At 41.3% G+C, this 17,985-nt stretch overlaps 1 protein-coding gene across 2 annotated transcripts in view; it reads right to left on the bottom strand.

Annotated features, from left to right (window-relative positions):
* LOC135510745 (stromal interaction molecule 2-like) overlaps window positions 1–17,985 on the bottom strand; it is an 84,116-nt gene that overhangs the window by 26,875 nt on the left and 39,256 nt on the right. For both annotated transcript variants that reach the window (XM_064931917.1, XM_064931918.1), the window contains exons 2-4: window positions 13,055–13,185; window positions 2,508–2,619; window positions 1,641–1,752 (exon numbers count right to left, since the gene is read on the bottom strand). In XM_064931917.1, coding sequence (XP_064787989.1) covers window positions 1,641–1,752; window positions 2,508–2,619; window positions 13,055–13,185 — 355 coding nt within the window. The remainder of the gene's footprint in view (window positions 1–1,640; window positions 1,753–2,507; window positions 2,620–13,054; window positions 13,186–17,985) is intronic.

Raw genomic sequence — 17,985 nt, 5'->3', positions numbered from 1 at the left:
CAACAGGACAATGACCCAAAGCACAGCTCCAAACTATGCAATAACTATTTAGGGAAGAAGCAGTCAGCTGATTATACTGTCTATAATGGAGTGGCCAGCGCAGTCACCGGATCTCAACCCTATTGAGCTGTTGTGGGAGCAGCTTGACCGTATGGTAAGTAAGACGTGCCCATCAAGCCAGTCAAACTGGTGGACGGTGCTTCAGGAAGCATGGGGTGAAATCTCTTCAGATTACCTCAACAAATTGACAACTAGAATACCAAAGGTCTGCAAGGCTGTAATTGCTGCAAATGGAGGGTTCTTTCACGAAAGCAAAAGTTTGAAGAACACAATTATTTATAACCTTGTCAACGTCTTGACTATATTTGCTTTTCATTTTATGTATGTTCTCATGGAAAACAAGGACATTTCTAAGTGACCCCAAACATTTGAAAGGTAGTGTATGTCCGATATTCAGTGAATCACAAACCTAAAGAGCTTCTAATATAACTGCTCTAACTCTTATTGATAACATCTAATGAGGTGGTTTCAAGTTATATCAAGGTGTCACCTATTGACTAAAATAATTGCCTGCTGGTTTAAAAAACATATTTTTCCTTTATTTTACTAGGCAAGTCAGTTAAGAACAAATTCTTATTTTCAATGACGGCCTAGGAACAGTGGGTTAACTGCCTGTTCAGGGGCAGAGCGACAGATTTGTACCTTGTCAGCTCGGGGGTTTGAACTTGCAACCTTTCGGTTACTAGTCCAACGCTCTACCCAACGCTCTAACCACTAGGCTACCCCCCTGATATCAGGGTCATGATAAAAACTGGGGTAAGTTCACTAAATTGCACTAATGTATCTACATGGGTAGGGAGGTTTTGTGTCGGTCGAAGTGGATACATGGTGGGTGTGTGTTGCGTGCCTTTGTGCATATGTGTGTGTCTCTGTGTCACGTTTGGGTAGTTTATTTCCCATTCCACCTGCACTACCTCACATATCCAGCAGTGGGCAGCATTGGTCTGAGTAGCATTGTGCACACAATTGTTTTGGGTGGTTCTAATCATAGAATTCCTATTAATTTAGTATGAACTCCATGGGCCTAGTAAACATAGTAAACATTTGTCATATTCCTTTTATCATGTATTACCTTTTCATATGACAAACACAACCAGTCGATGTTTTCAACGGATTGTCAAAAAAAATCACTTTGAAAAGGCGATCCTGTTGGCTACCCACTCACATTTGTCCACTCACAAAATAACAGTGCACCCACAATTTGATTAACATAGAGAGACATCTGTTAAAGACGCTAAAAGGCTTATGACATTCTGCGATTGTCATTAGGCCCACTACTGTACACGTTTCACATTTTATTAGTCATATGTAAGGGGCACATACACATGGTATACATCGGCCAACTAAACACTTACTTGCGGGTTCCTTCTCGACAATGCAACAACAATAACAAATAATACAAAATAAGAATATGAACATAAAGTAAATGGCTCAGTAGAATGTGTAGCCTGAATTGATGCGTCCACCGTTGTACCTCGATCTGGGCCACTTGTCTCTGCCTTGGTAAAATGTTAGTGTTGTCCTCGAACCACAACTCAATTTGGAGGGTGTACTGAGATGTGGTGTGATAATGTACTCACCGGGGCAGAGTGTTTCCATTGAACCGGAAGTCTCTGAAGTTCCTCTCATACTGAGGCAGCTCCACCGACTCCTTAAGCCACTGGACTGTGTCATCCGTCGTCCAGTTGTGAACTACAGAAAGAGCGAGAGCAAAATGTTTTTAAAAAACAAAGAGAGTGTCATTTCCCCAAATGTGAAACCCTTATTCAAAGTTTCAAAGACCTCTCTGGTGAGAGTAGGCTACCCGTCCTGTTGGGGGAGGACGCAGAGAGCTGTTGGTTGGCAAGGCACTATATTTCTGCCTTCCAAAAAACGAGGGATAGTGTCTTACAGACCAACAAACCTGCACACGTGCTCTATGCCATTGTTGTTGTTCAATGTATGGTTATTTTGGCCCTTGGGTTATTGTTGTTATTGTTGTCCCTTTGACAATATTAATTATTATTATTTTAATTACAGTATCAGTCAAAAGTTTGGACACATACTCATCCAGGGTTTTTCTTTATTTTTAACTATTTTCTACATTGTAGAGTAATAGTGAAGATATTTTTTAAATCTGCAATGTAGAAATTTGTAAAAAAAAAAATATAGAAAAAATGTTGAATGAGTAGGTGTGTCCAAACTTTGACTGGCACTGTATGTTGATATTGTAAATCTCAAGTACGCTTTGGCAATATGTACATTGTTAAGTCAAGCCAATAAAGCAAACTGAATTGAGAGACAGGGAGAAAATGTTAGTTACACAATGTTCGTTCATTTACAAATTTCTCTTCCCTAACTCCCTCCAGTATTCCCAATCCCTACAGTACTTCCCTCCATTTCTTGCTCTCTCCCTTCCTCTTTCTCACCCGCCCTCCATCCTTCTCTCTGTTCCATCTATCTCCTACCTTCTGAGGTTTTCCAGCCCTTCCACAGCTCCTCTACAGTGATGTGTTGGTCTTCCCTGTGCAGGTTACTGTGTTTGTTGGTTTGCTGTTGCTTCATGTCTTCTCTAATAAACTGCAAGAAGAAAACACATTTCAGTATTATTACTGGTTATCCCATGTAGTATATATATATAGCATTGTGTCGTTATAGATTTCAATCAAATTGAAGCAGTTAACATGAACTAAATACAGGATGGAAGTTATGACATTGCAGAGAACCCTGAACAACACCAGACATGACTTTCAGTGTGATGTGAGATCTAGTCGTTGTCTTTCTATGGTCAGGCTACGGGTGTTGTTGTGACAATGATGTTTGAGAAGACTGGACCCAGAGATCCAGACTCAGCGCCGCCGGGGATTTTGGGCCCCATGAAAAGATATCACATTGGGGTCCATCACCACAGGCCACACCAACCCTGCGCAATTGCTGTAACCACACACCTCAAGAACACAATTGACCCATTCAAAGCTTTAATACCTTTGCAGGCTTGCAACTCTCTTGTAGTCCAATATTTACTGTACGATAGTGAGCTGTGTGTGTGAGAGCTGTGATAATATAACACTGCGCAGACATGCACGCAAACAGTGGAATTCACTATTTGATGCAAGACTGTTTGATACCCTCTATAAGAAATGTGCTAAAGGCCATCTTTTACAGTCTAAATGTCATTTTAATGGTACAATTCTCGAATGGAAAATTCTCTTATTCATTAAATGTTAACTTAAAATAAATAGAACTGAAATATACATTAACATCTTCAATTAAAATAAAGTAACATTATCATCGGTAGAATGATATAACAAACAAAATAGCAAAATCAGCAGCAGATTTTTGAACTAAGTATACATACCAACTAGAAAATAAGCAACTGGAAAAAACTGGAAATGAAAAGGCCTGATGGTGGCGCTAGAGGAAGGGTCAAGTGGTCACCAAATCAATAGCTTTCTTCCACTCAGGGTCTTGATTGCCATAACATTTATTGTGCCACAATCCAGCCAGATATATCTTGTTCTCAGCCTGTGGGCATCATGTGTGTAGTGATCCAATATCCATAGCCATGCCTTTTAACAGTCATCACTGGCCCTTGCTCAGCCTTACTCACCAAGAGCCCAAGGCCCAGCCTTCTTGCTAGAAAGTCACTGATCAAGTCTTTGAAGTCCAGCTTTCCAGCTAACTGACTTTCAATGGACAGCATAGCATGACTGCAAAGCCTGTCCTGGGACATAGTGGACCTCAATTTTTTTTTAAATAAAAAGTAAATAAATCAGTTTTAGCTTACTGGAAGCTCTCTCGCCACCAGCAACAGTCACAGGCAGTGTGCAAAATATACGTAAAGTAACGCACACTTCTCCAAAAATGCTTTGCAGCTGTATCTTACAAGTTGTATTCAGAATACCAAGAGGGGACAAGTTAGAGGGGGGGCATATTCAGTGTTCAGGTGTCCTACTTCATTTTGAAACTCAGGTGTCAGATCTCTGGAATACTTCATGATCAGTGGTTGGCACACAGAAGGGACTTCATCCTCACTAATCTGCCCAACTTTCAGAACAGCAGAAAATTATTCTACAATTTTTTTGCAGTGGTGTGGAACCTAGTGGCCAAGTCACTTATGATGATGTCCATAGAAGTAAAAGAAAACACTGTGTTCCAAAACACCGATGCTGCACTGTCCTGAGCCGTCTTGACTTGAGAGATCTCATCATGGGATCTCTTCCTTTTCCTCTGGCGGCTGTGTTCCTTGCTAAATTGAGGTGCAACATCAATTTGCGTAGCAATCAGTGTTGCCTCAGACAGGGAGAGACTCCCATCCATCTCTAAGAGCCTGCATCTCTTCCTTCAAGGCTCTGATATTGGCTGCCTTCTGTGTCGAGTGAGATTTTTCCTGACTGGAGAATCACATTCCTGTCCTCAATGCATTGCAGTAACTGCAATTATGCCAACTGACATGTCATTCAGGACAATGCTTCTCATGTCCTTCAGTTGGGAGTAGGGCTGGTTTAGGGTTATGGGGAGTCCAGTCCAGTGACTGCTGAGCCTGAAGCTGCATCTGTTGGGCCTGGCACCAGGCAGGGTCAGGGACAATTGATTTAGTATGAATAGCTTGCTAAACGTTTGCCTGCATTGATTAAATGTTTGCTAAAAGAGAAGCGAAATGTAAACACTCAATTTTCTGTGAAGATATTAAGTAACTAATGTTAGGCGAGCAAAAGTAGCCTATTTCACTGTAGGCTAACAGGTTCATTTCCACCTCTCACGAACTACGCCCACCTTCCACCTTCCTTTGTGAAAAATTGGGTGACAGTATTCTTTTCCCTCTCCTGTCATTCTTTTCTTTCTTTCCGTTTTTGGAAGCCAGATTTTTCTTTAGGAAGCTGAGACATGCTGCTCCACCGGCACTCCTCACTCGCATTTCACTGTTAGCTAGTACCGTTCCCGCCCGGTTAGGGGGCAGGACTGAACCATTTAATGAAAATAGAGGGGGGGGGGCTCTCTGGATGTAAACCGTTAGTTTTATTAGTACATTGTAAATAAAATATTTTAAATGTACCTAACATTCTAATACTTTCTTAGTCACAGGCCCTTAGTATCATCCTAACCCCCCCCCCCCATACAGTACAGTACGGAGCTGCACAGGGCAAGCTCCACAACACACATTCATTCACTCTTTTCTTCTTTTTTAGGGGTTTTGTACATACACACACACTGAGAGAGAGGGGGAAGCAGAGGGGGAGAGTCAGAGAGAGAGAGAGAGAGAGAGAGATGGAGCAGAGAGGCAGAAAGAGAGATGGAGCAGAGGCAGAGAGATATGGTTTGAATGACTTAAGACAGGTCTATTGCTGCAAGTGACAGCTGATCTAGAATCAGTTCGTAGAGAGTCCAGTCTGATATGAATGATTAGAGACAGGCCTACTACAAGTGATCAAAGCAATACTGAGTATTAGTAGCAACTATGAAACTAATTGAATGCAGTAAGGCAGTGGGGAATTGCATAAAGTGACAATCACCACCAACAGAACACATGACACACACATACAAAATAAACAGAAATGTGGACATACGCTTTTGCATTGGCCAGTTATAGGCCAATCAACCATAACAAAAAGGCTAGATATAGGCCACATAATGTGGTTATTAACTATAAATGTTATCTTGGAGGAATAGCTCAATGTGGTTCTCTGTGTGGGTTATGTGGGTTGGACTGTCTATGCAATTAATTGCTGTTATATCTTGTGGTCTTGCTATGTGTTGAGATAAGTTACTGGAATATACTGGCAATATTTAATGTGCTAGGAAGAAAGAACATATTCATGTTTCCACAGAGGGTTCTACATGGAATCCAAAAGGGTTCCACAAACTGTGGTTCCTACTCTGTCACAACCATCTCCTCCATTACTTTTTCATTCGTTGTCATGCCAAACAAAACTCCATTCCAAATGCCCACTGTATTCCAACCATAGAAATATAATGATCATTCTAATTTTATGATTCCAACCGTTTTGATATATAATCGTAAGTAAATTCACAATATTTGGTACAAAAAAATGTATATATATATATATATAAAAATCGCAATTAGATTTTTTTGCCCATAATACTTTTTTTTTATCCCCAATTTCGATCTTGTCTCATCAATGAAACTCCCCAACGGGCTCGGGAGGCAAAGATCGAGTCATGTATCCTCCGAAACATTACCCACCAAACCACGCTTCTTAACACCTGCCCGGATGCCAGCCACAATGTTTAGGAGGAAACACCAGTCAACTGACAATCGAGGTCAGCCTGCAGGTGCCCAGCCCGCCACAAGGACTCGCTAGAGCGTAATGAGCCAAGTAAAGCCCCCCAGGCCAAACCCTCCCCTAACCCGGATGACGCTGGGCCAATTGTGTGCAGTCCTATTGGACTCCCGAATATGAGCGGTTGTGATACAGCCTGGGATCGAACCTAGGTCTGTGGTGACGCCTTTAACACTGTGATGCAGTGTCTCATTTTCTAACCTTGTTAACCACAGGCTGTTGGTTAAGAAGTGCCTGTTTGCATGCATGAGACTATTCATATACAAACATATTAACAATGTTGGAGTTTGTTTGCAAACAAACACATTGACAAAGTCTTTAATTGAATGTGTGTTTGCTAAATCATGAAACACACAGAGAATCTGACTGCCTATAGGTAGTTATCACAGTAGGAAGTCATTCCTTCTCTTGCTAGAACAAAATACATAGATGCTGGGTACCGAACTGGTACCGAAACACCTGCTGTTTCTACTATTAGAATCACAATGTTTGGCAGTGGCCAACAAACATGACTTTGACCAAATCAGAGATCACGAACCTCCACATGTGGGAGTGATAAGAAAAAGGAAAAATAAAAATAGAGCACATCTTTCCAGTCTAATACACCATTTACATTATAATTGTTGTAAATAAAACAATAAAGCTGCATAATAAAATAAAAATTCTAGAGTCTTTTACGTCCAGCTAAGGAGTTTTGTGCTTGAAGGATATTTTTTCCCAGTCGTTTTGAAAATGTGCACTAGTTTATTAGTTAGCTAGCTAGCAAATGTTGGGATGAGAACATACAATTAACAAATCAACATGATAATACAATAAAACTGGGGAAACATTTGTACTACAAGATACAACAGATACACGGACATGCATTGCCAAACAAAGCTACTGGTTTGGAGTATTTTAACAAGGCTGACTGGCTGACGACTTCAAGGTCTTTGCTGTGTGAACACAACATAGAATGACTCAACAACTGTGTTCAGAAGTGATAAGTACTGTCGGAAGGGAAACGTTTGACAATCCTATTGGTGTGTCTGAACTACAAGAAACAATACTATTGACCCATTTTAGTTGAAGTGTTTTTCCTCGCAAACACATTGATAAATGTCATAAGTGGATATTTATTTGTTAACGAACACATTGATCAATTGCATAACTTCAATTTGTTTGCTATTGATGTTATACAATTGGCTTTTCTTTTTTTAAATAGGTAATTTGGTAGCTAAGTCACCGGACATATGACCAGGAAATGATCATCTCACATGGACAGAAAGGTAAATATATATACACACACACACACACACACACACACACACACACACACACACACACACACACACACACACACACAAAGAACTTGTTTTCAGAGGTAGATTCCAGATTGGTCGAAAGAGTCTTCCCATGAGCCTCTCTTGCCCTTTCGAACAACTTACTGTAACTCACTACTGATACAGTATCTACTGAATCTTGTTATACAACTGTCTGTCTCTATCCATTTCTCGCTCCATCCATCGCACACTCTTCTTCTCTCTATTCATCCATCTCTTCTCATCTCTTTCCCTCGCTCCATCATACTCCATCTGTTTTACGATCGCAGATCCCCCCCCTCTCTGTCTCGCTCTGTTTTTGACTCAGTCCATGTCGTTCAGTCTGTCAGTCACCATGACAGAAGACAACCAATTATCATAAACTCAATCATGTCTTGAAATTTAAAAGTTTGCCAATATCGTAATATTTCTCTTCACCAAGTCATTCAGAATTATAACTGAAACCCCCTTTTTACACTATAACACCTTAGAGTACTAAATGGGTTTTGAAATAATAGATTCATTCATTAGGATCTGATTTTAAAAAATTGTGAAGAAAAAGAAATGCGCACAATTCAAAAGTTTGAACACACCTACTCATTCAAGGGTTTCTCTTTATTTTTACTATTTTCTACATTGTATAATGATAGTGAAGACATCAAAACTATGAAATAACACATGGAATCATGTAATAACCCCCCAAAAAGTGTTAAACAAATCAAAATATATTTTAAATGTGAGATTCTTCAAAGGAGCCACCCTTTGCCTTGATGACAGCTTTGACATTATCTCAATCAGCTTCATGAGATAGTCACCTGGAATGCATTTCAATAAATAGATGTGCCTTGTTAAAAGTTAAGAAGGAAAGAAATTCCACAAATTAATGTGTTTGAGTCAATCAGTTGGGTTATGACAAGGTTGTGGTGGTATACAGAAGATAGCCCTATTTGGTGAAAGACCAAGTCCATATTATGGCAAGAAAATATCAAATAAGCAAAGAGAAATGACAGTCCATCATTACTTTAAGACATGAAGGTCAGTCAATCGGGAACTTTGAAAGTTCCTTCAAGTGCAGTCGCAAAAACCATCAAGCTCAATGATGAAACTGGCTCACATGAGGACTGCCACAGGAAAGAAAGACCCAGAGTTACCTCTGCTGCAGATTATAAATTAATTAGAGTTACCAGACTCAGAAATTGCAGCCAAAATAAATGCTTCACAGAGTTCAAGTAACAGACACATCTCAGCATCAAATGTTCAGAGGAGACTCTGGGAATCCGGCCTTCATGGTCAAATTGCTGCAAAGAAACCACTACTAAAGGACACCAATAAGAAGAAGAGACTTGCTTGGGCCAAGAAACATGAACAATGGACATTAGAACAGTGGAGAACAGTCCTTTGGTCTGATGAGTCCAAATCTTAGATTTGTGGTTCCAACTGCCGTGTCGTTGTGAGACGCAGAGTAGGTGAACGGATGATCTTTGCATGTGTGGTATCCACCGTGAAGCATGGAGGAGGAGGTGTGATGGTGCTTTCCTGGTGACACTGACAGTTATTCATTTAGAATTCAAGGCACACTTAACCAGCATGGCTACCACAGCATTCTGCAGCAATACGCCATCACATCTGGTTTGCGCTTAGTGGGATTATCATTTGTTTTTCAACAGGACGATTAACCAAATCACACCTCCAGGCTGTGTAAGGGCTATTTGACCAAGAAGGAGAGTGATGGGGTGCTGCATCAGATGACCTGGCCTCCACAATCACCTGACCTCAACCCAATTGAGATGGTTTGGGATGAGTTGGACCACGCAGAGTGAAGGAAAAGCGTTCCAGGTGACTACCTCATGAAGCTGGTTAAGAGAATGCCAAGAGTGTGCAAAGCTGTCAGCAAGGCAAAGGGTGGCTACTTTGAATAATTTAAAATATATTGATTTGTTTAACACTTCCATATGTGTTATAGTTTTGATGTCTTCACTATTATTCTGCAATTTAGAAAATAGTCAAAATAAAGAAAAACCCTTGAATGAGTAGCTGTGTCCAGACTTTTGATTGGTACTATATATATATATATATATATATCTTGTGTTCAACTACTTGTGTTCAGACATCTCCAGATAATGAGAGACATTTCTTCAAATGGATATGGGCTTACACACACACACACTAGCACGCATTGCTTACACATGCGAGCGCACATACACAGAGATCTGCAGTGGTCTCAAAGAAGACATTGCCTGGACCTTCGGATCTGATTCCAACTGACAGGGGTAAAATTCTTGGGCTGTCTTTGGATCGGGGAGCGCTTCCCTCACTTCACATGTAGCCAATCTACTGGGACACTTAAATACTGTCTTAAATACTATCTCCTAGAGCCTTTCAAGGCACGCATGCACACACTCGCACACGCAACCACCCTTCCAGTGTGACGTGAATTCTGTTTTTGCAGCTGCCGTCCCTGGCGACCGACCGACCTCACCTCTGCAACAGGCCTCAGCATACTACTAAACACCTCCGCCTCCCCTCCTTCTCTCCATATTCTAATCCACCATATGCAAAGGGAGTTGTGGGTGAGAAGGTGTAAACCCCACTGAAGACATGCTGTGGTAATCAAAGCCAGTGTATATGATGATCATTAAAACTGTATTTTCTGCTTTATATTTTTATGTTATACTCTATTCTTAAGACCTTGTCTGTTTATTAAGGTTTTACACACAGAGACACCACAGCTTAGCAACTCTGTTCTTATTGTTTAGTACCAAGGTGAAATGAGTGATTTACTTTCCAAAAAACCTTGAAGGCAAAGAAGAGGGGGGGGCTTTTTAGACCCCGTCTGAGTGTGTGTTGAAGAACTGGGTGAGGCAGGGGGGAGAGGGTGGGGTGGGGGCAGTGTGTTAGCGGTGTGTGTGTGTGTGTTTTTTTAGGAGATCTGAATGTCTAGCCACGGATCCTCTAGTTGTGATCAATGCTACAAGTCAGCTTCTCGCCAAGCTGTCCTTCCTTCAATAAATTATGCCCCCGTGTGTGCACTTGTGTGCTTGCGCATGTGTGTGTTTGTGTCTGAGAATGCGTGCAAAATTACAAATATAATCCAAGTCAATGAAATAGTGACTCTACCGGAATATAACTTTGCTGACTGAAGCCCAACTCTTCCTCAGTCAAACAGGCATTTGTAGACAGTAGCCCTACTAGGGGAGGGGTTGGGGGTTGTAATGTTTCCTGGGCCAGATGTGGTTTTAGGGGGTGAGGACATCCCCAAATGGACCTCCGTTTCCCAACCCTCATCATCTCACCTGCCACCATCCTCACCCCCGTCACTGTCACCCCTGTTACCTCACCACTGCCAGGAAGAGGGATGGAGGTTACAGTCATGACAGTAACCAATGAGTCATAAAGAGGTTTAACTCTGAGATCACACATGGACTATTCTCGTCACACTTAATTAAAAACAGACTCAATTTAATCAAAAACAAACTTGTTCCATTAAAAAAATGTAAGTAAATTGAACACTTTCCTGACAAAATCCCCAAAAGGCATTATTAAATAGTGATTAAAGCATTTAATCATTTAATTTCTTCAATAACGAAAGAAGCAAACAAATTTTGCTAAACATGTTCTGGGAAAGGTCTATATAATTGCATGAACTTTCAAAGACTGTTATGATCTTGATACAGCATGATAGAAGAGAAAAGAGCAGGGACAGTCACGTGGGCCAGAGCATGTAAATCCAATATGCATGCAACAATGTCCCAGGGAATAGTCACATACTCCAGGGTCCAGTTTCTCCTGGGTTCTGATCTAGGATCAGCTACAACAGTCCTCTTACGGGCTTCAAATCTGATCTAAGGACAGCTCAAGGCTTGGAAAAATGACCAACGCTTTGCCTTCTTGCACTCCAGAAGGGAAGAGCTCCTAAATCATTCTGGTGATCCCTGCCACCAAAAACAAGGGGGGCTCCTCTTTGCCCTTATAAAGTCGAAGATCAAAACCTTGCTCCGTCATCCACCGTCACACACATGCATGGACACACAAACACAAATGTGTACACACACACAATAAATGTATGTGTACACATTCACGCAAGCACACACAAATGTACACGCATACTCTGATTCTCTCTCACACACACACACACACACACACACACACACACCTCCTTGGACGGGGGCCAGCTCCAACATATCTGCTCTTAGGGGCCTTAAAAGGTTTCATAAATGGCCGCCCCCCTGCTCTTCTGAGATGCCCCCCGGGCCAAGGGCGACGGTATAACAGTTTCTCACACCACTGCAGCTCGGCGAGTTCAAAATGACTCCTGACACACACACACACTTCACTACACTTGTATTAACATCTGCTAACCATGTGTATGTGACAAATAAATTTGATTTGACACACACACACACACACACATACGCATTTCACTACACTTGCATTAACATCTGCTAACCATGTGTATGTGACAAATAAATTTGATTTGACACACACACACACACACACACACACACACACACACACACACACACACACACACACACACACACAGAGAGATAATCTGACCAAAGCCCTTAGTGTTTTTATTAAAGGCCCATCTGATGAAACAAACACCATAAAAGTCGGAATATTCACATGACAATCTGTCGCCAATTGGATGGAAACCTAGCTAGTGAGGTACTTAATTGTAACCAATAAATTATTTTTTACTGATTTAAAATGGTTACATTGGGCGTTTAAACTAAATTGATTATGAGAGGGCACAGGTCAGAGCAGGTCAGGTATTACTGTCAAACACACTGAGAAAGGCCTACCATATTCTCATTCTCTCTTTTTTATTATTATTCTCTTTCCCTCCCTTCTCTCCACTATCTCCCCACTAGCTTCCTAAGCTGATTATTGACTTGCAAACATGAATTTATGGGGTTGTTTATGAGGCTAAGGCCCAGTGCAATTCAACCCAAAAGCCACAAAGCATTCCACCTTAAGAATGCCCACTCGAAAGAAAACTATCAGAAACAGAAATAACTTTGTAACGGAAATGACCAGGTAATAGAAAATCATTTGACCTTTATTTAACTAGGCAAGTCAGTTAAGAACAAATTCTTATTTTCAATGACGGCCTAGGAACAGTGGGTTAACTGCCTGTTCAGGGGCAGAACGACAGATTTGTACCTTGTCAGCTCGGGAGTTTGAATTTGCAACCTTACGGTTCCTAGTCCAACGCTCTAACCACTAGGCTACCCTGCCGCCCCAAATGACCAGCTAACAGTGATGACCAGCTAACAGTGATGACTTGAAAAATGACCAAGTAAAACACATGATTTGGTGACACAAACAACTTGGTGACAGAAATGTCCAGGTAACAGACATGACCAGATCATTACACAAACAGACTAATGCTGTATTAGTATCACGCACCTCTACACTCTCGTTGACCTCAATCCCCCCGTCATTGTCGTCATCCAGCTGTTTGTGGATGACCCGGAGGGCCTCCAGGCTGAAACGGTCTGCGTCGCCCATGCATGGCGGCATCACCGTCAGACAGGGGTCTGAAGGAAGAGAGAGAGTTCAAAGGACAAATATTAAAAAGGTCAAACTCAAGTTAAAAGGTCACTGGCGTGGAGCCGTGTGTATTAATCACATTTATGAACATCCATTTGGCAAGACATTGACAGGTGTACACTGTGAATGATGTGAACAACACAAGACATGCTCTTTCCATGACAGACTGATCAGGTGAATCCAGGTGAAATCTATCATTCCTTAATGGTGTCACCATTTTACTGTCTGCTTATGCCATTGCTATTCCACTCACGTGCCAAGATGCCACACTGTTTTCATTTCTGCGCCAGAGAATCCCCCAGCAAATGAGTCTATCAGAATCGTGTTTCCATTTCAAAAGGACAGTGTGAGGCTAGGCCCGTGCCAATCTGTCTGTGCGAGCGACACACTCTGCATACACTCTAATGGAACACACATACTCAAGAAAGCATGCCTATGCTTAGGCTATAAACACACAAAAACGTGCACACACACACACTATACAAGACTGTGAGTACAGTCGTGGCCAAAAGTTTTGAGAATGACAAATATTAATTTCCAAAAAGTTTGCTGCTTCAGTGTCTTTAGATATTTTTGTTGGATGTTACTATGGAATACTGAAGTATAATTGCAAGCATTGCATGAGTGTCAAAGGCTTTTATTGACAATTACATGAAGTTGATGCAAAGACTCAATATTTGCAGAGTTGACCCTTTTTTTTCAAGACCTCTGCAATCCGCCCTGGCATGCTGTCAATTAACTTCTGGGCCACATCCTGACTGATGGCAGCCCATTCTTGCATAGTCAATGCTTGGAGTTGTCAGAATTTGTGGGTTTTTGTTTGTCCACCCGCCTCTTGAGGATTGACCACAAGTTCTCAATGGGATTAAGGTCTGGGGAGTTTCCTGGCCATGGACCCAAAATATCGATGCTTTGTTCCCTGAGCCACTTAGTTATCACTTTTGCCGTATGGCAAGGTGCTCCATCATGCTGGAAGGCATTGCTCATCACCAAACTGTTCCTGGATGGTTGGGATAAGTTGCTCTTGGAGGATGTGTTGGTACCATTCTTTATTCATGGCTGTGTTCTTAGGTAAAATTGTGAGTGAGGCCACTCCCTTGGCTGAGAAGCAACTCCACACATGAATGGTCTCAGGATGCTTTACTGTTGGCATGACACAGGACTGATGGTAGTGCTCACCTTGTCTTCTCCGGACAAGCTTTTTTCCGGATGCCCCAAACAATCGGAAAGGGGATTCATCAGAGAAAATGACTTTACCCCAGTCCTCAGCAGTCCAATCCCTGTACCTTATGCAGAATATCAGTCTGTCCCTGATGATTTTCCTGGAGAGAAGTGACTTCTTTGCTGCCCTTCATGACACCAGGCCATCCTACAAAAGTCTTTGCCTCACTGTGCGTGCAGATGCACTCACACCTGCCTGCTGCCATTCCTGAGCGAGCTCTGTACTGGTGGTGCCCTGATCCCGCAGCTGAATCAACTTTAGGAGACGACCCTGGCGCTTGCTGGACTTTCTTGGGTGCCCTGAAGCCTTTTTCACAACAATTGAACTGCTCTCCTTGAAGTTCTTGATGATCCGATAAATGGTTGATTTAGGTGAAATCTTACTGGCAGCAATATCCTTGCCTGTGAAGCCCTTCTTGTGCAAAGCAATGATGACGGCACGTGTTTCCTTACAGGTAGTGGAGACTAGACTTGCCACCTTAGTTAGCTATAGTGTTATTGCTTGGCAATGTGGCAGCTAATGGAGACTTTTAATTGGACCACATCCCAGGCTGAGTCCACTGGGGACAAAGCCCACATTACTTGGCAAAACTATTATTGGCAAGTGTGTGTGATTGGACAAACTTTTTAACTGGAAAAGAGACTTGATTGGACAAAACTGAGACTTGATTGGACAAAACTAACCATGGTTGACAGAGGAAGAACAATGACTCCAAGCACCACCCTCCTTTTGAAGCTTCCAGTCTGTTATTCAAACTCCAACAGCATGACAGAGTGATCACACCTCCAGAATCACTGACATGATGTCCTCCTTTTGTCAACACTCACACCTGTGTTAACCTGGGTCTCCGGAGAGAATCACTGAGACATGATGTCAGCTGGTCCTAAAAATTTGTGGCAGGACTGAAATACAGTGGAAATGTTTTCAGGGAAAACGAGGGGATTCAATGGGGTTCATTTGCATGGCAAAGAGGGACTTTGCAATTAATTGCAATTCATCTGATCACTCTTCATAACATTCTGGAGTATATGCAAATTGCCATCATACAAACTGAGGCAGCAGACTTTGTGAAAATGTATATTTATGTCATTCTCAAAACTTTTGGCCACGACTGTAGACATGCACGACTGAAAACATACATACAGCTGACAATGTAGTGTACACATGGACTCGACTCTATGTTCACAGCCCCTACACTCAGGAGAGAGTGACAAACCAGCTGGGATGGAGAGAATAAGACAATCTTTCTTAGAACCGCATTCGACTCTATACAATGAGTAAGGCATAAGCTTTTGAACAATAAACAACACACACACACACATACACACACACACACTGATCAGGGTTTGAAACAGTGCCCAATTGACCAAACCACTATGGTAAGCATCAAACAATCATGATGGATTATGTTAATAAAACACTGAATAAACAAAACAATTCAGGTTCATCCATCTATCCAGCCAAGACATCAAACAATATCTACCAGTCACTCTCAGTCAAATCATTAGTAACAGACTGGCTTGCGTAGGGAAAGGGGCTTTCTGTTTTTGATGTTGGATCTTGTTACTGAAACTAGACTTGCCACCTTAGTTAGCTATAGTGTTGCTGCTTGGCAATGTGGCAGCTAATGGAGACTTTTAATTGGACCACAGCCCAGGCTGAGTCCTCTGGGGGGAAAGCACACATTCCTTGGCAAAACTATTATTGGCAAGTGTGTGTGATTGGACAGAAACTTTTTAACTGGAAAAGAGACTTGATTGGACAAAACTTCTGTTGAGTGTTCCAAACCATATACACTGTACGTCATGAATACACCTAGGATATATAAGTAATAATTTCAGTAAATCATTTACATTATCATCAAAATAGTGTATCCAAAATCACAGAATTAACCAAAATGCAACCTTCCATGCAACTTGTCATGCAGACAAAAACATTTAAGGCTACGCCTGACTAAATTGTGTGTTTACAAAGGTTATACAATCTATTTGCTTAGCAGACGTCCTCCCTCACAGCAATTTACATATTTCCACATTTACATACCATCTATGTGCCAGTGTGACAACAACCATTGCTCTGGTCTCAAATCCAACTCCCTCACCACTAGGTAAAAGTGTGAAAACCTTTGATCAGTGTTATTTCCTGATTGTTGCTGGTTGAAAATACAATTTACACAGGACTTTCTAATCAACAGGTTTGCATGGTTTCAGCTTGCCTGGTGACATCACCAGGCGTAGACCAATAACATAGAGTTCCAAACCTCTCTGCCAAAAAACTCTAATTTTCAGTTTTCCCATCCCCAATCAGACCACTCCCAGATAGTCCTAGCAAAATTCTTGCTTGAGAAATATATATTTTTGTTGCTAAAAAGCTATTTTTGCCCATTTTAATGGAAAACGATTACAGCAACTAAGTTTCCACCCACAGTTATGTGAGTAAAGTCATTCAATTACAACAACAAAATCACGACAGCGGTTCTGAACAATTTTATAAATGCCGACAGATGATTGTTTTTCGACATGTTGAGATCTTTTTGTGTCACAAAATGTATTATGCGAGAAATCCAGTGGAAACGCCTTATTAATGGTCAAATATTGATATAATAACCATCATATTGAAGTGAACATGGAGTCACGCGATGATATGATGTGTAATTCCTCCCACTACGACGCGAGAAACCATTCCGTTTATTAGGCTACAGATGAAATAATTTATGATGAACTTCACAGGGTGGTGAAAGAGCACAGTGATCTTGATGCTCCTTTCCAATAATATATCGAGGGTCATATTCTGGTGACATGATGATTGATGCTTGAGCCCGTGCCAAAACCAGATTAGGCAGATTTGCTATTTAACGCAACATTTTTAGTGACAAAACTATCTGTACAGTTGAAGATGCGATGGAAAAGCATTGAAATGTATATTATCATTTTTATTTTTAATTCTGTACGCGACAACATACGCGAAAAAGTACATTTTGTGTGCTCTACGTCATCACACACTGGTGGGAATATTCGCATGAATTGGATGGAAACCAAGCTAGAAAGGTACTTAACCGTAACAAAAAATGGGTGCATCAGGCCATTAAACTATTGATTACGAGAGAGCACAGGGCAGAGCAGAGCAGGTCAGGTCTTACTGTCAAACACTGAGAAAGGCCTACCATATTCTCATTCTCTCACTCTTTTTTTCTTCTCCCCACTAGCTTCCTAAAATGATTAATGGCTTGCAAACATTTTACCATGAGTTTATGGGGTTGTTTATGAGGATAAGGACCAGTTGAATTCAACCTAAAAGCCACAAAGCATTCTCACCTTAAGAATGCCTATGCGAAGGAATACTAATCAGAAACAGAAATAACTTGTTACCTGGTCATTTCCGTTATGTAGTGTTCTGTTGTCTCTCTTGTCGTGATGTGTGTTTTGTCATATATTTTTATTTGATTTTTCTATTTTTAATCCCAGCCCCGGTCCCCGCAGGAGGCCTTTTGGTAGGCTGTCATTGTAAATAACAATTTGTTCTTCTTTACAGCAGGTTTTAAGAAATGTTGGCAAATTTATTACAA

The sequence above is a fragment of the Oncorhynchus masou genome, chromosome 23 (genome assembly GCF_036934945.1).
Source record: "Oncorhynchus masou masou isolate Uvic2021 chromosome 23, UVic_Omas_1.1, whole genome shotgun sequence".
Lineage (NCBI taxonomy): Eukaryota > Metazoa > Chordata > Actinopteri > Salmoniformes > Salmonidae > Oncorhynchus > Oncorhynchus masou.
This window is presented reverse-complemented; position numbering and strand designations above follow the sequence as displayed.